Here is a 21690-nt window from a genome sequence, read left to right on the forward strand (position 1 = left end):
TCAACGTTAATCGACAGAATTGGGGAGCAGGTTGGTACAGAAACCTCTCCCCATTATTTCCTTGCATTCAGTTTTAGTAGCGAGGAAGGTGGCACTTACCCAAGATGTAAATCAGCCCAGTGTTCCTATTCTGTGACTTGAAAGTTTTTGAGCAGGCACGGCTAAAGAAAAAGCTTGGTTTCCCCAACAACTGGGTTAGTAACTTATGTCCCCTGGTGACACCTGACAAGAGGCTGATCGCGGAAGGTCTGACTCCCAAGGAGCCTGCTCAAACAATTCTCTAATCTGCTGTAGGAAAGGCATGTCCGCTTTATTGCTGCTTTATGCCTTTCTCCTTGTAGCTGCTTATTGAATGTTGACTCAAGGTTCAGTTATAGCGCAGATAGATTTTTCCTCTCCCATGTTGGGTATTTGTTTAGTTACAGTTGTTTAGTTATTTAAAGCATCTCCCCCGTCTGGTGTCCTCCCACTCCTTCTATGTAGGAGACTGAAGAGAAAAATGATCGTGCTCAAATCTCACAAAGTACTGTTTTGTTAGCTTGAAATTGACCTTTCTGGTCTGCGAGCATAACAGTGAAAAGGCATAAAAACGCTGCCTGGCCGAAGAACAAAGATGACATTATAAACCCGGACCGCAGAGCGATACACAAATGTTTACTTTTCCTGATAGCTTCAGGTCGTTTTTCTTCAGATCTGGGGGAGAGGAAAAATAAAGGGGAAAACCATCTTTGACTATCTTTCTAGAACGTTTTTGAGACAATTGCCATCCCTGGAGAATGAAGAGAAATGATAAATGGTGTGTGTCCGCACTGCAGAGCGCTTGCTGCTGTTTCTTCTGCTTACGCTGCAAGTTGCTCGGTTTCACGGCATTTTACGCTTCCTAAATTCACTTTCCACGGGTGGTAACTAAAGGCTGCTGGAGTGTTTGGCCCTGTTGGAAATATAACGGTGCCACTTGCTGTTAGTTAAGTAGTCAGGTGAATGTCGGTGGCGCTTGGTTAGTGACTTCTCAGAGGAGAGCTGATAGCCAGCTTTAAGGTCAGAGCTGTGAAACTGGGGTATGGGAAGCTCTCCCTTTATGTCAGACTCTGTCAGCCTGTTCTGAATTTTTCTTGTGGATCTTGAGAGAAACATCAGTGAAGGAATTCTAACAGACAGCAGCCGTCTTGCCTGCGCGTAGCCGTGCCATCTCTTCCTGCATCATGCTCTGAAACCTGAATTTGCCTTCTGAGTGTTTGTCAGCACAGCAAAAGTTCTTGCACTTGAGAGCGGCCTTGCTGGGAGAACAAACCTCTACCTTGCCAGGAAAAGCTAAAATAGGAAAAGCAAGATAAAGTTTTGAGTTTGGATCACGGATAAAGTGAGGAGATGAGCCTTATCAGTGTGTTTGATCCTGTCTTGCCAGGATTTATGCATCACGTTGTTCTAGGTACTCATTTACTCTCCACCATCCCCTTCTCATTTGAGTTACGGCTCAATGTTACGGCTTCCTTTGAACACAAGTTCTTTGGATGAAGAACTGTTCTTACTTTTTCTTAACTTTGCCCATTAGGGAGCTTAGTATGGATTTTCTGTAAGACCTATTTAAAAATATTAGGTCTTCTTGATGCCAGCACATGAAGTTTGTTGGTTTTGGAGGAGTACAGTGCCATTGGTGTTAGTGACTCCCTTCTGTCACTGGGATGTCCATCATGTGTTTTTCTCATGATCCTGCCTCTCTAATCGCTAGGATTGAGCTGTCACACTGCAGTGCAAGCTAAGAGACTGAACAAACATGCTGTCCAGAAAAGCCTGTGATGCAGCAGTGCTGCCCCTCTGGGGGTGTGCCATGCCTGCGCTGAGGGGTTCCGTGCTGTCCGCCAGTTAAAGCCCACCCCAAGTTAGTGCTAAAGCCATCGAGTGGGTTTGTATTCAGCCTGTAACCACTGCACTCCTACTTCAGGCTGCTGTATTCATCTTCTGCTGCCTGTGACTGCAGAAGATGCCTTTCCAACTGGCAGGATAGCTGTTGTGGATATGAGACATTTAAAACCAAAATTCATCCTTCTGTTTATTTTACATATAAACTAGACTAAACCCCTAAGTATTATGTATGCTAAGAAAGCTTTTGGAGCCTCTCATGGGATTTTTAATTGCCTTTTTACTTAATGTTTGTGCAAATCTATTGTGTTATGGTTAGGATTTTACAGTGGGAATGATCAAATAGGAAATAATTAGCAGCAGTGCTAATTATTTATATATATATATATATATATATAGCAGCTTGCTTTCCACCTCTTGTTTTATCATCAGGAAATGTTTATATATATATATTTAGAGTTAATAGGGTCTATTCATGTCCTTTTAAAAGATGTATGTAATTATGTAAATAAATAGGGCCATTAGGAGTAAAAATTGCTGAAGTTTCCAAATGTAAAATATTCTTTTTCGTAGCTATTTTATGAACATTTGCTTGTAGCTATGTCAGCATTAATGGTACTTGTGGAAGTGCAACATTTATAAGTCTCATACAATTTACCTAGGCTATGCACACTTTCTCAGTTTCTGACAGTATCAATGCAAATGGTAAGTGGCTATAAATTAAAAACTTCTTGAGACTTCGGGTTAACATTGCTTTACCCTTTCTATATTTGAGTTAGTAGTACCATATCTGCCCTTAAGGCTAATTCCTCTACTCCACCGAGTGGTGGATATGAGAACTTTATAGCAAGAAAAAGCTGATGTAAACATAGGGAGACCATTATTTTGATTTTTTTTTTTTCCTGTATATTTATTCTGTTTTAAAATGTCATAATGGGCATTCACGGTAATAAATATCTGTTAACTGTATTTTTTGTAGCATTGGAGTACTTTGTGCATATGCTGCCAACCAACACTTAACTAGTCAAGTCCGAGGAGCAAAGAAACTGGTTAACAGTAATTTTAAAGATCTGAAAGTTTTCCTAAACGACACTCCAGCGGTAAAGAATTTTTTCTTTATGGGAAATGAGGGTGGGAGGGAAGAAGTATAATTATTGTTTCTTTCTGTCGGGTATAAATTACACCTGCAGTGTGGTGTCTGTTCTTTGTGTGTCAGTCTCACGGAGTAAATGATGCGAGGTAAGAAGTTTTCACATAACTGTTAATGTTTGGGAGCAAACATTCTGTGAGCAATTTTTGAGCTGGACTGCTGGAGGCTATTAGAGTGATGCTTGTTCAGTGAACCTCTTTTCCTCTCACTGAACTAGTATAGACTGCTAGCAGGTGAAATCCTTGACAAAATGTGATTTTAAAAGCAACACACATTAATAAAAAAAATGTATTACATGAAAGTTTGGATTCTTTGTTGTTTCCTGTTTGCTTGTCTTTTGGGCATGTGTGCTCTGGGGATGAACTGTGGTAACTTTATTCCAGAATTATTTTTGACTGTTTTTTTTCTTTAAATCAATGTGGTACTGTGCCGTATTGAAAAGTTTATCTCCTTTCTGCTGTCAAGCTTCCCTTGACGTTGCAAAAGCAGTAGCTTTTTGCACTAAAAGAATAAAATAAATGTTTAGACTTGTAAACTTCCCCCTATACAAATTTCAATTCTTTATGTTTTGGGAGGAAAAATGTCCTACAGCTGTAGCATCTTGCCTTTATTTAATTTACTAGTATATCCATTTTTCTTCCATGTGGCTGTTAAATTTGAAATAGCTGGTATTCACACTGTGGCTGTGGGAGCATCCCAATTACAGTAATTCTGGGCTTCCATACCCCACGAGCTGCTTCTCTGCTGGCAGGACTACATGAGAACAGGAGACATCTGAGGAGTGACATTTAAATTTTTCCATATCTGGAGTTGTTCTGTATACAATTATTAATTTGTGCGTAGTGGTGTGACAGTAGGGCGATGCAGGTATGTGGCAGGGAGCAGAGGTCACATCTCACATCTCTCTTGAGACAGAGGGTCTTTCTTGAGCCTGGAGCTGCCAAAGGAAGGTTTGCACTCAAAGATGTAACCTAGTTGCCTCAGAACCCACTGGTCTTTTCTTCACAGAGTGATTAGTGCCCGTGTCAGGAAATGTGAGCGTAGACAGTCTTGTTACACAGAAGAAGCTATCTTAATAGAGAAAAAAATAGACACTAGCTTAAAAGTTAATAAAAACACCTGAATTATTGAATTTAAGTGTCAGGACTTGAACATTCATGCCAGGAGTTTGTCAGTCTCAGATATGTAGCAGGTTTTTAGTTAATATGTGGGATTACTAATTTTTCTTTCTTAGACTTGATAGCACTTAATTATGTAATCATCAGATATATCTCATAAGTCATTTTGACAGACAAGGTACAATGGTATCATGTATAGATAAGTACACGTAAGAATTTCTTGAGGAAAAGAGAAGGACTGCAGTTTGCTGAAAAGGTTGTGGAATTCAATTCATTGGCTATAAAACTCTGAAATCCTAACTGATGTCCTTGCCTCATGATTAGGAGGTGTATAACGTAAGAGGATTTGAAAAATGAAGTCACGTGTAAAGAGTTCTTGCCTGAAAGATTAGCAGACTGCATGAGTACTGAGTGATACCACTGGTAGTTACACTGAATCACATTTTGTCTGTGACATTGCTGGAGATGATGTAAAACTTGTAGACCTCCAAAATTTTAGTTCTCGAGTTAGCTTAGGAAAGCAGCCCAGCCTAATGCTGTCCCACTTAAAAAACTAAAGCCTTCTCGCTAAGATTTTTTTTCTCCTTTGGTGAAAAAAAAGCCTGTGTGATACTTTGTTGTTTAATTACATGCACTGCTGTATGATGTGTGGGTTGTTTTGTGGGTGGTGTTTTGTTTGTGTCTTTTTTTTTTTCTTTACTCCACTGAAAGCTTGAGACTGGGCCAAATCCATTTGTGGATAATGAAAAACATTTGCATTAAGGCAGAATGACCAGCTCCTTTCTGTAAGAGAAGCTCTGAGAAGCTGCCCAGGTAAAAGCCAGTCAGGACTGTGAATTTTCTTCAAGGCTACCATCCCATCAATTTGTTGCATGTCTCTCATTTCCAGAGAAATTTTCTTTTTCACTAGAAAAATCAAATAAGAGAGGTGAAGACATGCACAAACTTACCGTGCCTGCCTGACTTGAAACCTTCATATGGCCACCGTTCCTGGTACTTAACACTTTTAAGCTGAATCTTTTTCCCCAGAGATGTTCCAGTTACGTAGATTTCCCGATTAACCGCATCTTTTTTATGTGCACTTCTGCTAAGCAGGGTTTTAAAATATTTAGTTAACTGAAAACAGAGCTCTAGGATTTGGGAGGTTTGCACAAATATTTGGATTGTTTCACTGTGGCAATTTCTGACTCATTTGAAAACATTACTTTTTTTTCCAATTACTTTAATAGTTTTCCATATTATCTTTTTTCAGCAAATTGACTACTTGGTGAGCCAGTACAACACAACCAAGGATAAAGCACTCTCTGACCTAAATAGTAAGTACTTTTGATTTAAAGGGGGTTAGTGATGTGTATTTAAAGCCTTCAATAAGATAATGTAAACAGTTCATAATGCAAAGTGAAATTTTAGTTGTAAGAATATAGTTTGCAAACATAATTACTGTTCTTAATCGTAAATGAGGCTAAAACCTAAGATTCTTTTCATATAAATTGTCTTGGAACTGCTGTAATGCACATTATTTTCTGAAATAATTCTTTTGTTAAATCACTTATACAGTAAGTCAGACTAAGATTTTATTTTCCTTTTTATAGTTCAGTAACCACTAATACCTAATGCTTTTTTAGAGTATTATTCCTCTTTTTTTGACTGTGGAGCCAAATGTGAAAGAGGAGAGCTGCTAGCTGTTGCCAGAGTTACAATGACTGATAGATCTCTGCATTTGTTTATTTTTGTTGTTATGCTTTGTCCTCTACTCAGCTAGAAGTTGAGATATGCGTTTATCTTCTTCCCAAAGCTGCTTAGTGTATTTGGCATTTCAGGATGAGCAGTTGAAGAGCGAGAGATAAAACTTGACATACAACTGCTTCACCTTCTCCTTCAGTGCAGTCATGATACACAGCATCACCTTTTTATATGCCTCAATAAACAGAAACAACCAAACCTCTGATGTTTTTTAGAACTTAAGCATTACTTTCCAAAAACAGTGATAATAGAAAAGGGTGATCATATTCAGTACAGATTAGAATTCAGTACATATTGTTAGCATGTGTTAATAAACATGGCAGCTTGGGTACAGGTCTGCGTTTCAGACTGAAATGCAATACTAAAATACCCAAACTAATTTTAAACAGGACTGCTGGAAGCAAATGTATTGATTTATCATTCCTAGAATCTATCCTTCAGTGTAGGTTTAAAGTGCATTTTAAAAATAGTTTTCAATGCAGGCAGCTTGGCATACCTTCAGGTCAAAGTGTCTCTGCTGTGAAAGGCTACTAAAGCATACTGAAGGTGGTAGCCGAAGTGGTAGTTGCACATCTCCCTAATTAACTCTAGCCAAGAACACTCTAGTCTAAAAAGCTGTGTGACATGTTTAAGTCTTTAAAAAAAATAATAATAATTTAAAAATAAATTGACATCTGCAATTCAAATACTAGCTTGTAGCTTCCCAGGCACTCCAAACTGAAAATTCCAATTAAATATTTATTTACTCTCAATGCCTGTTTAATGCGTTAGTTAACAGGAACATAGCTGGTTCTGTGATCAGAGTGCTCATCAATAAATAAAGATAGCTTTTATTTTTTTGTATAGTGCTGGGATACCAGAATTAAGTGTGTGATACCTGGGGACAAAAGGGTTTCATTCGAAGGGAATCAACAGCAGCATAAACCTCGAGAGAAATGTAGATGAGTTCAGTTTGCCCACCCTAAGGAAATGCTGAAAAGTCTTTTCTGCTTGATAAAAAGCTCATCCCAAGCTAGAAATGACAGCAGTCTTGACAGTAATGGATGCTTCTGTACCACTCAGTATTCCCATATCATCGAGAGCAAAAGCCAAAAAAGCTGTTTACTGTAACCTGAAAATGGAGAAGACCCAGCAGCCACCTACAGGATATGTTGTGTTAAGATGCTTCACCAATCTCTGCTCTTGCACTTGTCTGTCTTCCACACACTCCCATTCTCATTTCTGCTGAACTAAGATTCATTGGTGTTTGTGAGCAGTGAGGCAGGAGGGTTTGGAGGGTGGGGATAGTGCTGGGTGAGCTTGAAGCTGGTGCCATGAGCACCAGAGCTGAATGCAGCGTGTGAAGAGCAGTGACTGGCAGACGTGCATAACGCGCTTAAGGAATTTCAGCAGAGGTGTTTGGCAGGTCCAGGCTTTGGGTGACCTTGACGCATGAGGAATGAGTAAGGAAAAGAATCTGTTTACTTCTTTCTCTTGCACTACAAAACTGTAGCTTGTAGTGAATAGGCATGCCACAAAATTCCTTTCCAGATGTGAGACTGTGTTAAGGTAGCTCGTGGAAAAAGTCTGTTTCCAAAAAAAAGTAGTAAATGTAATGAAATACAGATTCTGTAGTCTATTGGAATGTTCATGGAATCATTCAGGTTGGAAAAGACCCCCAGGTCATCTAGTCCAACCTTTAACCTAGTACTGACAAGTCCACCACTAAGCCATGCAACTAAGTCCTACATCGACACATTTCTTGAAGACCTCCAGGGATGGTGAGCACTTCCCTGGGCAGCCTGTTCCAGTGCTGCACAACCCTTTCAGTAAAGAAATTTCTCCTAAAATCCATCCTAAACCTCTCCTCACACAACTGGAGCCCATTTCCACCTCATCTTACCACTTGGTGCTTGAGAGAAAAGCCCGATCCCCACCTTGATACAACCTCCTTTAAGGTAATTGTAAAGTATAATAAAGCCTCCCTTGAGCCTTCTTTTCTCCAAGCTGAACAACCCCAGCTCCTTCAGCCACACTTCATAAGACTTGTATGGGTCTTTACATATATGGTCAAGTGCTAGTGAATATTTTTCACTGTATTTTGATGTAATGCTGTCCTTTATAAGCCTATAGCTAGCTAAAGGACTGTTGAGTTTTTGTGTGAGCCTTCTGTCACTGAATTTTGACTGTCAGGCCTTACAGAAATTGTAATACTTTATCTATCCTTTGTTCAGTCTGATAGCACCTGTGAGGTAGTTTAAACTGAACTAGTATGTAACGTTTTTTCATCTCTCCATGCCACAGATGTTGGACCTTTGCTCGGTAGCAGAGTTCAGGAACAGCTGGGGAAAGAAGTGCGTCCCGCACTTGATGCAGCTTTGACAATGGCAGGAGGTAAAGATGTGCATATTCGTGTCTTAATGTTCAGTTGCCATGGCAAGACAGGCGTCATCTTTCTAGTTCACAGCATGGGATGGCTTTATGCAGTACTATGATTCTACTTACCATTTTTCTACATGTCATGTTGCTTTTAGACTGAGGATGTCTGATGTTCTAAGATTTATAAATGTATTTAAAAAGTAAATCGGGTGCCATTGTTGATACCTAGTTTCAGCAGTCACTGAAGACAGATGAAATCTGTATTCCCTATTCAGGTGGTTGTCCCTTTCCATTGATTTTAAGGGAGACTAGGAGAGCTGTGCTCTAAGATCTCTCTGCAGGTCTTTGCAGGTTAGCCTTTGACAGGTCAGTGAATGAACAAACGTTGGCCTCATCACTGCCAAGCCTACTATGAGAGTGCCAACAGTTTCTTGATCGTACCTCTAAGTTTAGCATTGCTTGTGCTTAGTTCTGTCTCCTTTAAAGAAAATACTTTTTTTTTCCCCTATTTAAGGTTTTATTTCTTTTTCAGGAATCAGGCACACTTTATAGAGCAAAGTGAAAGGCATCCTTAAACTTGAGTCACTTTGTGTTTGTTGGTTGTTTTTTTTTTAACTCATAAATTCTTTATTGAGTTCTTTCTCATTCATTCGTCACCATTCTCCTTTTTTGCTTTATTTCTCTTATTTGTCTTGAAGTCAAAGTGGAAAGGGCTATCAAAGGTAAAAAAAAAAAAAAAAAAAAAAGATAAAACCTTGTGTTGTGTGAAATGTGCTTTATTTTTGTACACTTGTGCATTTTTAGTTGTATCTTTGTGGTTTTTGTCTTAAAACACCTGTTTAGTGTTCTTTTTGTTTTGTGTGATTGGGACAAAATCTGAAGGCATACAGTGTTAACATGGGTTAATGCTTGGCCATTACAACATGATCTCTTTTCCTTTCCTCTTGCAGCTACATAATTTCTTGAGTTGGATTACAACCACCACGTTGAAAACACTGTCTTGTGGATATGGGCTTTCTTTTGATTTCTAATAACCAAGTTCTAGTAACCAAGTTCTTTATCGAAATCCTCTGGTTTAGAAAAATGAGGGAAAGAGGAGAAAAGAGTAATCTGAGAAGTGGGTAGTCTCAATAAAAGTAGCTTGAGCTCATTAATTTGTTTGTAGGAAAATGTAAGTGATTTATTTTTATCTGCAAGAAATATGTATTCTATGCTAGAGGGTTCTTCTGGGAGGGAAGGAAAGGTTATTTAAATCAGTATTTTTAAGGAGCTCATAGTGCTTATACGTTCATGTATACTTTCTCTACCTGTATCTAGTTTCTAACTTAAGATTTTTTAAAAACTGTATCTCATCCTTGCAGCAATCAGAGAAACGAAGGAGGCACTGGAAAATGTGAGCGTCTCTGTTGAGGTTTTGCAGGAAGGCACCGAGAGGCTTCATGCAAATTTGACAGATGTTAAAATGCACCTGAGCAACACCCTCAATGATTCTGCATGCTCTGCAGCACAGGCTGCCTCAACTTGCAATATCATCAGGAATTCATTAAATCAGCTGAACATTAATGCCAATTTTAGTGGGGTAAGAGAATATTTTTCAGACTTGCAGAGTGATTGCCTTGAATAAGCCCACTAATATCTCTGCAAATTGATGGTTCAGTGTGCTGTCACCTGTGAGATACGTGAACTTCACTTATTCTGTGTTTCTGGGTAATTCCGGTTACTGTTTTCATCTTCTCTGAAGAGAATAAAATGTGTATCAAGCAGCTATGTTAAAGTGCTGCTATGGGCTGCAAAATAATCTGTTCTTCCTGAAAATGCTGAAGTTAAACTTTACTTTTGTACAACAAAGGTTTCAGGGGTGTGCTAGAAAGATTCTGTTATAAATGGGCTTTCTAGTTTCTTTACCCTCACTGTTATATTTGAAATATTAGTAAAGTAGCAAGACTACTACTTTGATGTGACTCAAGAATGCTTTTTGCTTCCTAGTTGCCGGGAGTGAGCTCACAGCTAGCCAAGGTCAACGATGTCCTTAAAATAGACCTTTCTAGTCTGGTTCAGAAGGTATGTTTCCTGACAAGCTTGTTAGTGCTTAATAAATAAACTGGGATACTTACAAATCACCTGTTTTCCCTTGGCTTTCTCAAGCAGAATTCACTTGTTCCCACCTTATCTTGCCTCATGGTAGATACCTCTCATTATTCCATTGTTTGACCAAGATTTAATATTTAAATATATGACTGTGGTGCTTTACATCCCCAGGATACTACACTTCAAAATTGTTATGCTAATTGTCTGCTTGAAAGAAGAGCCCTTAAAAAGCAAAAAGGCAGAAACGTGGATCTGGTTGCAGACTTTATATTTTTAGTTTACATTAAAAAAATAAAACTCCTAATTGGTCTCCTAATTGGATGTATTGGAATCTCAGCTGTCTTGAAATATATATTTTTTATTTTTTTATGTGTGTATTTGATCTTAAGTCTGGTGCAACTGATCTAAGGGAATTACTATTGGTATTTTTGCAAGTCTACAAAATACTGTGACTTTCACCTATCCTTTCACCTATATAACTATATAGCATAGTTTGAGCAGTTTATAAACTAGCAATTTGAAAACATTTATGAGTAACAGAAGGGCACTTTCTTGAACCAAAGGCTATGTGTTGGAGGCCTAGACCCCTGCAAGCTGCTGAATTAATCAGGCCTGCAGGAAAAGGCTTCAGGTGTCCACTGCAGTGGCTTCTCCTTTCTGTCCAGCTGAGCTACTGAGCTTGGTCCCCACAGCTTTTTTTATCTTTTCTCTCCCCTTCTCACTGAGGAAAATGGATTACAGAGATAGATGGATTTCATTGTTTGTAAAACACGTTTCATGTTAGGAAGGTATAGACTTGTGGGGAGAAGGTATTTCATGTGCATTCTCAGTTCTGCATGAAATAGATCTGACAGGCAAAAGTACTATAAAATTCAATATGATTGTGACAAATGCATGTGCATATAAATTAAGATAATTTATAAGGAATATGATGGAGTCCAAACCAAATCTGGAATGCACCTGACTTCATAATTTGCTTTAATGTGCAGTAATAAAATATATTTTTTCATAGTATTACCACATGCATTTTAACCATGTATAAACTTTCAATCCTTGTATAAAAGGAAAAAATTGCAAGTAATTTGACAATGAGAAACATAATTATAATTTTTCCAATTTTTATTCCTAGGGCTATGCAGCATTTAATGATACTCCAGACTTAGTGGTGAATCAAACTAAGAACATCTTATCAGGTGAGGACAATGGAAACTGTCTCTTCACTTTACCTGTTTAATGCTGATGTTTTTACATCAATTACTGATCATTTGTTTTCTTCTGTTGATGATGTATTTCCTGGGCTAAAGATCATTAAAAATGAAATGCAAAATTTAACTTTTTTAAGATTTGGTGCCACAAATAGCATAAAGAGCAAGTATGTCTGAATGAAGACCCAAAATAAAATCTAAAAATAGTCCATATGGTGTTTTATGGAGGGGTTCTATTTGTTGGGCTTTTTACGCCTCAAATAATGAGAAATCATGAGGTCCCAACTGGAAACTGATGCTTTACCTTTGTTTGGTTGCAAGCCTAATTTTGCTTGACTAATATGTCTATGCTATATTCAGGAATGTGATGCTTTTTTTTAAACAAACAAACAAACAAATGAACAAAAAAACCCTGATCCTGCCTGCTGTTTTACTAAAATGTAGCAGATGACAAAGGGGAAGTAAAAGATGTGCCTTAATTTAAATGCCTGTCTTAACTGCTTTGTTATTCTGACTTTAAATTGTGGATTTTGACAGTACCTGGACACTTGACACTGACTGAAATGTAGTATGATGTATGTATACTAATCTGTTTTAATTTTTGTTCTTGCATTGTGGACCTGTTCTGCATAAATATACAGCTGTTCCTTGTAAGTTTTTCATTCTGGTTTTTTTTTTTTTTTTGGCAACATGAAACACAGTATGTATACAAGCATAGTATACTGTGTGAACTTGCCGAAAATGAGCCTGTTTTCTAAGAGTGTGATGTGATGCTCTTCATTAGGAAACCTAATGCAGATTTGTTCATTTACCATAACTGCTGATATCCATAAACACGGACAGGTCATCTTAATGTATCCATTTATTAAATCTGTACTTTTTTGTTTTTATAACAAATGAATTTGAGTTACAGAACAAACAAAAACAATACTTCTACTACAGAAATTTCATGTTAGTTTGTAAATTTTTCTAACAAAGAACATTTTGGTACCTGGTTGAGCTTAATTGGAAGAGTAAACATCAAAACACAGAGCTTGTCCAGTTGTCAGAGAAAGATGAGGGTGCTGCCTACTACCAAGTAGCAACCTATAGTTGTATGTCTTGATATTTTCAGCATGTTCCAAGTTCAAAGAAAGGGGAAGAACAGACAGAAACTGCATTTTACAAATAAAGAATAATAAGTCAATGAATCGTCTCTCTGTGTATGTAAATAATGTGTATCTAAATTGTGAGCACAAGATTTGTTCATAATTTGAGAAAAAAATTGGCTTAACTGATCATTATCTCGAATGTAGCTAACTAAAGGGAATGAATTTAAGTAATCTTTTTTAATAAGACTGAAGGTAACTATTATAGATTATCAATATAGGCAGTCTAATTTCTTTCAGTGTTGTATTCCCAAGGGATGAAGTTTAAATAGATTTTGATCTTCTCCTTCATAAACCTAGTGGCTAATTGTCTCACTCAGTGTTACCACTAGCAATATTGCATGAAAAGCAAGATTTAAGCTGGCTAGATAAGTGGCACATTCATTGTAACAAAAGGAAAGAAAACTCTGCTCGACATCTACATCTTTCATCATTAAACTGAATGCTAAAAATAAAGTGTGTGTTTTAAAATGCCATTGTGTTACTTTGAAGCTAAATGCTTTTGTTGCTTGCTTGTCTTTTCTTCACGCTTGTCTTCATGGCTTGCCTTGTTACATGTGCAAAAAGGCTTAATAGCATTTTATGATGCATAGATGGAATGTAAATTTATTCTATTAATCTGTAATAATGTAACACGTTTATTCTTTTAGATATCAAAAATGTGCTGGAATCCATTGGTTCGAATATCAGCAGCTTCACAAAAACTCTCCCTGTTCAGAAGATCTTAGCAGATCTGACAATATATCTTACACAAAGTGAAGCATATGTTCAAGATTACTTCCCATTAGTGGAGCAATACGATTTCTACAGGTATGAACGTGTTAAATAAGAAATAAGACAGGAGTGAAGTCCTACCTACTGTTAATTCTGTGTAATATTTTAATGTTCTGTAAGCCCTGTCCAAAATCACAGCTAACCAAGCTGGGTGCTGTTCCTGTATGGAACAGGTAGTGGTTTCTACTCTGCAGGCCTTCAGATCTTTTCCAGAAAGGGTAGATGTCAGAAGATGCAATGCATAAGGAAAGAGTTTACCCCCAACACTGGGGTCACTTCTTTATTTGGGGCTTCTTTTTGTTGAGTTGCAGGTAAGTTGTGAGAGCATAGGGACACAGGGGCCCTGGAGCCAAAGCCTTTTTATTGCAGGCCTTTGCAATGCAGAGTAGTATAGAAATTTTGCTTCATACCTGGTAAATCTTTGTGCACTTATGCCTGTTCCTACTGATGTAATACTTATCCTTGCGAATGCATGGGTCAATTACACTTTGAGAAAGTGCATTCTTTCTATTACTTATTCTTTCTAATTGAGACCTATCTGACTTCTGCAATTGAATAGTAATCTCATTTTGCAGCACAAAGCTTTTTATTTCATACTGTTTACTTTGTCAAGTTTTTATAGCAGTCCTTAGGCTCATCAAGTTCTCCCTGCATTTTGAAATTTCAATTGAGCCATTCAGTTCAAAAATTCAGTTGCTTCTTGAGCAAATTGCTGTTTGGCTCAGTGGAATTTGGAGTTTGATTCGTTGTTTGCTCCACTTGGAGTCTTTAAAGCTTCAGTACGGGCCACCTGCAATAGCTGGACCTTGGAGTACTGTAATGTAACGTTTGTTTATTCCCCAACCCTTCAGTAGCAGCTGTCTGTAATCCAATAGTGATTGGGTTCTGGTCCAAAATATATGCTGGTTTAGAAAAAAACATTTTTTTAATTGCTGACATTTGTTGCTCAGCCAGAACCACAAATGTGCCATTAGGAATATAGTACGGCCTGAACTGTTCTGCAGGTCTCTAGTATGTTGTTTGCATACTAACCAAGCACTTTGGCTATATTCCTTAGGTGGCTGGGTTGTCTCATTCTCTGCTGCATGGTGGTCTTGATTGTGGTTTTCTACTATCTTGGATTGCTATGTGGAACCTGTGGTTATGATAAACATGCTTCTCCAACAACCAGGGGCTGCATTTCCAACACGGGAGGAAACTTTCTTATGGCGTAAGTTTCACTTATTTGTGAAAAACAAAATGCAAACAGATACCTGTAGAAGGTTTTTGGTTTTGTTTTTAATTGATTTTGAAGAACATATGTATGAAGAGAATTTTTGTTACAAATGTATGTGTTGAAAAAAAATAGAGTATAAATATTTACTTAACATACTTCCACTGAGGCACTTAGGCTTTGGGAAGGTAAAAGCTCTGAATCTACTCTTGCTAAATGAATATTGTAGTTATTGTATCTGTGTAAACCTATTTCGAAACTTCAGAATTTGAGAACTGGGTCAAATAATTGGAAGTGTATATTGAATTTGTAGGCCTTTTATTTTTTTAATATATTTACGTATTGCTGAAAAGAAAACAGATATACAAGGAGGTGAGAAACATACGACTTTCTCAGACCAGGTTTTCTCAGCTTTGGGGATGCTGTTTGAAGTTCCCAGTAGGGGTTTAATATAATTTCTGTTGTATGCAGGAGAAGATTGCATCTGTAGTCTGTCAAACTTTTTTGAGAATACAAAACCAGAGATTTGAATTTATAAAAGAATGTTGTGTGCTTTTGTGGCTCCTAACTTTTACATGCCAACTGTAAATGTGTCTCCCCACTTTAGCTGAACTTTAACTGTAAAAACTGAAAACTTTACAGAACCTAAACATTTAAGAGATTTCAGACTGCAAGAATATTGCTGTAAAATTGAAGTATTTTGGCCATCTACTAGGTCATCATTTGGCAATCTACTATCTCTGCAAATGCTATAGCTGCTAGTTGTTGCTTTCACTGTTACCCAAAGTATGTGTATTTTCTTCTTGAAAACTTAATCTAATATTTCTTTTTCAGTGGCGTCGGATTCAGTTTTCTTTTCTCCTGGGTGCTGATGATTGTAGTGGTGCTCACTTTTGTCACAGGTGGAAATGTAGAAAAACTGGTCTGTGAGCCCTTTGAAGATAAAACTTTATTCAAGGTGAAGTTATTCAAATTCAAGTTATTAAACAATGAATAGAATCCCTGTGAGTCTTAATGGTCTTGTCAGTTATTCATGACTTATTATTTCTTATGGGACACCTCAAGTGAGTTTGGATCTGTTTTTACTTTCCATTTGCACATTGAATAGAGACATTGATCCTTTCTTAGTTTAATTGGCTTTGCAGTGTAAATACTGCATGCCTGTCTTCCTTTGGAGATAAATTTTTCTGCAGTTCAGCGTTTCTTGGGGACATGGAGCTTTAATATTCACTTTCTACACCAGAGAGGTTGAATCTACTGCTCTGCTTGTTTTTCCATCAGTGCGTGATAAGCTTAGATGTGGGTATGTGTCAAAAGATCACACATGAATATATTCATGAATTGAAAACATGGGCTTATGGTAACATTGCTGAATTTTGTCTCCTAGGTTTTGGATACTCCCTACTTACTAAATCAGCAATGGAAAAACTATCTTTCTGGCATGCTCTTTAAAAATCCAAATATTAATTTGACTTTTGAAAAAGTATACAGGTATGCAAAGTTATGGTCAAGATTGAATTCCATTTATACATAGTTTTTGTGTTATCTTCTAGGCTTCATATTTCAAGCATACACAGAAATCTCACATATTCATGAAGACAACATTGATTTTCTGGCGAATCACTAGTAAAAATGATTTTCTTTTATCAGTGAGTTACTAGGGATAGTTTTAACATAACATGGCAGAACGCTAGCAATTGAGCTCTTTGCAAAGCTTATCTTAATTCTGTGATTCTGTGATCTTTGAGACCATGAGAAGTTATTACTTACAAAGATGAAGCTTCAAAGAATGTAGCCAGAATTTTTTTTAAAAGGCTGATTTTCCTAAAATATGAAAACATCATTAATCATTCTCTTAATGCTTTGTCTTCAAGGTGGTTTTCAGGCTGATGAATGTATTTTTATTTTTCCAGTGATTGCAAGGAAAACAAAGGAATTTATACTTCCCTTCACCTAGAGCATCTGTTCAATATCAATGAATTTCTGAATATCAGTATGGTAAGTAAAGAAAGTTTGAGTGGGTTTGTGAATATTTTTGAAGGCTGGTACATTCTGCGAGGAGGCACGAGCTGTCCAAACTAATTTGAAAGAAAGAAATATATTTGCAAATAAGATGTTTTTTATCAGTCTTAGTTGAAAACCTTGGAAGGTTTTGTGATGTGCTTTTTTATGGGTGCAGATAATAATGTTTTTAATTTTGAAACTTGCATAGAAGGTCTAGCATTTACCAAAGGTTGCTTATGGTGTATAATGAGGGTCTTGTTCTTTATATAAATGCCTTTCATGCTCTGTTTTCTTCCGATTCCAATCAGAATGATGTTGATCTTGTATACAATGTGCTATGCTCCTAAGAATGTTTCCAATTTTGGAGGTAAAAAGAGAGGGATAAAATCATAGATAAAATCCTTTCAGTTAAGCTGCAATAACACACAACTGTACTGTCACTGTATGACTGTACTAATGTTTTGGTTACCTGTAATCCTGACCTGCATTACTGCAACCCTTCGCATGCTTCTTCACAGAAGTGATGAGCCACTGAAAGGAAGATGCTGTTATGTGAGGGGAGGGGTATAGAGGACTCTGCCCTGGATGCAAACTACTTTTGTGTTCTAATTTGTTTCTATTATCAGTATACAGAAGATGTAGCACTTCGAATCGAACATATTCAGATAAATCTCAGCAAAATCATTCTGCTGGATGAAATAGGGAAAGAAAATCTTCTGAATTTCAGCTCTTCAGGAATAGATGGGATAAACTTTGGAGCATATTTAACAGAGGTGAGACTGTAGTAATCTAGGGGCACCACTGGAACAGCTTAAAATGAAATGTTTCTTCAGCAATGGGAAAACTAGAGGAAAAATCTGCTTTTGTGGGGAAGGGGAAGTGGAGCAAAAGTACTTCAGAAGTTAAGCACTTCAGTAAACATTTGAAGAAATAAAGGATGGACAGAGTAGGTGGTGTGATTAATTTCAGTCTGTTTGTGTAATAACAACATACTCTTTTCTTTCTGAACTGTTCATATCTTGTTTTAGATCAATAAAAGTGTAACCAAGGTTGATCTGTTGTCATTTGCTAATGACTTAGAAGCAAGAGCAGACCAGCTGGTAAGTTTAACTTATCAATGTAATAATACATAAAATTTGGCATTTTAATATTATATAAGTCTGTATAGCCAAATATTTAGACTTTCTGTTGGAAAGTTCTTGTACTTCAGACACATAGAAGGTGCATTGTCGCATAAGGAAAAACTTAAAAAACAAACAAACGAAAAAAAACAAACAATGTTGTATGTGAGCTATGTTTTAGAGAGTGCTCAATCTTGATTTTTATGTTAGCAGTTTTACAGCCTCTGCTTTGGAAGCATACTTTGTTAAACAGCAGATTAAGAAATCAGAGTGCCTGCTAACTCCATTGTAGTGTTTCCTCTGCTGCTGTCTATGTTTTAGGGTCCTAGTTAGGAGAAAAGTTGCTTGGATCATGATGGATTTCAGTGGGTTTTCTTTCACTTAGTGCTCAGAAGATTTTGCAATTAGCAATGAAATGAATACTGAGGCAGCTCATAAAGCCTCTGTTGGGAGCTGGGGCTCCACTGAGGGGGAAGAATGCACGAAAAAGATCCTATCTGCTCTGTAGGGCTTGTTCAATGCAGACACACTGACACTGGTCAAAGGCTAGAACTACAACAAATGAATGAATCTGCAGAATGACACAGCTGTGTTAACAGCTAAACTAACTAAATATTCAAGTGATATGTTTGGATGTATGTCAAGGTCACTTTCTATTTAATTTCAAAGTGGGAGGCAATTTGGACACTAGATTGCTTTGCAGTCACATAAGACAAATTGCTGCATTGTGGCATGGGAGAGAGTTACGCTGCACATGTACTACAGTCATTTGTATCACAAAAAGATACAGCAGCAGAGTGAGACCATGCTGGTTGGAATTTATCAAATTTTCATCCTTCCTCCAGGGAGAGGGCAGCACTGGTAGAAGTGGCTGGTATGTTTAATCCAGCTTTTTGCAAAAATTGATCACACCTGTTCCTTTTTTTTTTTTTTTTAAATGCCAGACCTGTACTCACATGGGGGTTAGTCTGCCCATGTTTTTTTTTTTTTTTTGTATGGTGTCTATCATCCTCTTTAAGCACAGTGGGTGAGTCATACTTTGTCTGTTTGCTCATTTAGGTTGTCTGCTGACTTGGACAGACACCAATAGCTTTGGCCACACTTCACTTCCATTTTCAATTTTTTCTCTACCATTTTGAAGGTTGTACAGATGGAGAGTTTTTGTTTTGGGGGCTGTTTTCTAAGTGAAAGCTGAAGTTCTTCAACATGTTATATCTTAATAGAATTGCCTCTGAGATTTCTCTTTAAAGGTACATAGCTCCATAAAAGAATATCTATTGTGCAGGTAGATTGGGTTTTCTTTTTTTTTTTTTTTGTAGCAGAATCTAAAGGAAGCATTGGAAGTGCAAATAGATCAGGCTGAGTAATTTCTTCATATAAAAGACAAAGAAAAATACAATATTAAATGTGTTCTCTCTCAGAGTGTATGTAAGTGAGTGTATTCTTGCTATATAGTGTAATCTATAAAGTGACTAAACAAAAAACCAACACAATACAACATATTAGATTGTTACCAAATGGATGGCGGTTTCCAAGGGTATTTTATAATTCTACTTTATTATTGTGATAGCTCTTACAGCTTACAGGAACAATCAATTAAAGAATACATTAAAAACTTCTGGAATTAATTAACTTTGAGTGTGTAGATTGCATTTTCTGGCACCTTGCACAAAATTAAATATACATTTTAACACTGGAAAAAGCAAACAGTAAAAAAAAATTGTATCAAACCAAGGGGTCATGTTATGAAGAAAGGAGCAATATTGCCCACAGACGTTATTAGGTAAGTGGATCCAGCTTGTCAGCACAAAGTGTACTGAAGCTGCTCTGTAGCCTTACGGACAGTATCGAGCACCCTTATCTCTCGGAACAGAGAACATGAAATGACTGCTCACGCGAGCACTTCTCAGGAAATGAACGCATGTCTGAGCATCAAAGCCTGCTGGCCATACAGCTAAAAATGATGGTCTTTTGCTGTTTGGCTTTACAATAGGTATATTTCTTAGTATTTAGCCATTATACCTGTAAACTGGGTAAAGAGGGTGAGGGTTTGTTTTCCTTCTCATTTGGAAATAGGATCACAAGACAGAGCAGCATCCCTGGCAAACTGCTATCAAAAGAATAGGCAAAGCTGGAAAAAGCTGCAGGGGGGCCTAGAAAAATGTTGCAGAAGTATGTACCCCAAAGATAAAACTGGCTTTAAAAAGGCGTAGGTCTAACCAGGAAAATGTTTTGCTACTTTTCACCAGGCTGGTTCTCTCAGATTGGATGGCAGCAGTGGAGAGGAACAAGTACTGTGAGAGATGCATTGCCATTCTCAATTACAGTGCTGCCTTGGGATTTATTCTCTTTTCCAGTGTAGACGCTGCTGTAATAGGCATTGCAGAAAAAGTAATTTCCACTGTACAGAAGCAGAGAAGCAAAATTCATACAGCCATTCGCATTGTCATTTGTTCCTTCTGGTATTTGACTAGCATGTCTTTTCATGAAATGATCTAATTTTGACAAAAAGTAAATTTTCCACAAAATGAAATGATGGCTCTTCCTATTCTCTATTTGCCAGTACAGTAAAGAGTATCAGCAGAAGTTTTTCTCAGTAGGAAGCTGTACTGTTAGGGTACCCCAGGTGAAACATCTTGAAACCCCTTTTCCTGAGTGAGGGCTCATCTCTACACAAGCCAGGGCTTGCATTTAGGGTAGCTCTTCTTGCAAATCCAGCAGTTTTTGAGTCCTTAAAATGGTGTCCTATGGAAATGGGCCTGTAGTTACCTGCTGTAGGTACCTAAGTTCCCCAAGGGCTGTGGTCCCAAAATGGGAAAAGAAGTTTCACAGGAGGAAAGGCAAGCAAGCCTGCTAACCCAAAGTGGTGTTGGGGTACCAGTGGATTGGATGATGCGAAAGCAGAGAAATCTGATTTCCTTTGAGAAAACAGGTTTAGGTCTATGTTTTGTCTTGGACTAAAATTCTTCTACTTCTGAAATTGAGTTAAATGTGTATTCAGGGAGCCAGTTGTTTTGCCACCAAGAGGTGGCAAAAATGAAGAAAGAAGTGGAGGAAATGATTTAATTCTCCTAAATACATTTAATTTTGATGGCGTTTTGCAACAAGTGTGAGCTCCGGGTGGGTATCCAGGCTTTAAAATCAGGGCACAAGCTCGTCTTTCGACCTAAAAGTGGAAGCCACTAAAAGGAAAAATAGCCCTCACAAGAGTCATTTTCAGCTTACTGACTGAAAGGGTTGAAACTTCACTGCCCTTCAGAAAGCAGATGACTAGTGGCTATGTCCATGCTGCACACAGCAAAAGTATTTGAGCATCTGTGAATGAGAAATGCTCGTTCCAGAGGAGGGCACCCCTGCACCAGGGACGGGCCAGAGGAGAGACGAGTAGCAAGGGGTGTGCTCCCTCTTCTTTATTTAAACTAACTTAGTGTGCTCTGTGAAAATTTTCTGTTAAATCTGATGATAATGTTACAGCCAGACAAGCAGTTTAATATATATGTTTTGGTTTCTGAGGTTTGAATTATTAATATGGCGATTTTTTTTTTCCCTTTGTGTTGAGGATTTCCATTTGCCATAGCCTGTTGTTAGCGTCAGCGGCCCTGCAGTTTATAATGTGTAACTTTCGTTGTGGTTCACTTTTCTTTTTTGCTTTTATTTGAAAGCTTTGGGAGTATTGAACAATACTGAATAATTTCATTTTTTGCAGCCAAAAGGAGCACTGGAAAATGCCTTAAAAGGACATGCAAACAATATTCGGATGATTCATAACCAGCAAGTTGTACCACTAGAGCAAGCTATGGTAAAATATTAAAGCAATATTAAAACATATATGTAAAAAAAATGGTTCTCTGAATCTTGAATGCAATTTAGAAAGCTGAACTTGCTACTATATAAGCACAAGTTGCATT

General features: G+C 37.5%; 1 protein-coding gene across 14 annotated transcripts in view; it reads left to right on the forward strand.

Annotated features, from left to right (window-relative positions):
• The window catches only part of PROM1 (prominin 1), a 61453-nt gene that overhangs the window by 29991 nt on the left and 9772 nt on the right, over window positions 1-21690 (forward strand). For 13 of the 14 annotated variants that reach the window (XM_072037751.1, XM_038178567.2, XM_072037755.1 and 10 more), the window contains 14 exons: window positions 2840-2960; window positions 5381-5444; window positions 8155-8244; window positions 9591-9808; window positions 10216-10290; window positions 11447-11510; window positions 13321-13480; window positions 14502-14654; window positions 15492-15615; window positions 16045-16148; window positions 16571-16655; window positions 17288-17434; window positions 17690-17761; window positions 21489-21581. In XM_072037751.1, coding sequence (XP_071893852.1) covers window positions 2840-2960; window positions 5381-5444; window positions 8155-8244; window positions 9591-9808; window positions 10216-10290; window positions 11447-11510; window positions 13321-13480; window positions 14502-14654; window positions 15492-15615; window positions 16045-16148; window positions 16571-16655; window positions 17288-17434; window positions 17690-17761; window positions 21489-21581 — 1570 coding nt within the window. The remainder of the gene's footprint in view (window positions 1-2839; window positions 2961-5380; window positions 5445-8154; window positions 8245-9590; window positions 9809-10215; window positions 10291-11446; window positions 11511-13320; window positions 13481-14501; window positions 14655-15491; window positions 15616-16044; window positions 16149-16570; window positions 16656-17287; window positions 17435-17689; window positions 17762-21488; window positions 21582-21690) is intronic. The other variant, XM_072037758.1, reaches the window with a different exon arrangement.

The sequence above is a fragment of the Anas platyrhynchos genome, chromosome 4, assembly GCF_047663525.1.
Source record: "Anas platyrhynchos isolate ZD024472 breed Pekin duck chromosome 4, IASCAAS_PekinDuck_T2T, whole genome shotgun sequence".
Taxonomy (NCBI): domain Eukaryota; kingdom Metazoa; phylum Chordata; class Aves; order Anseriformes; family Anatidae; genus Anas; species Anas platyrhynchos.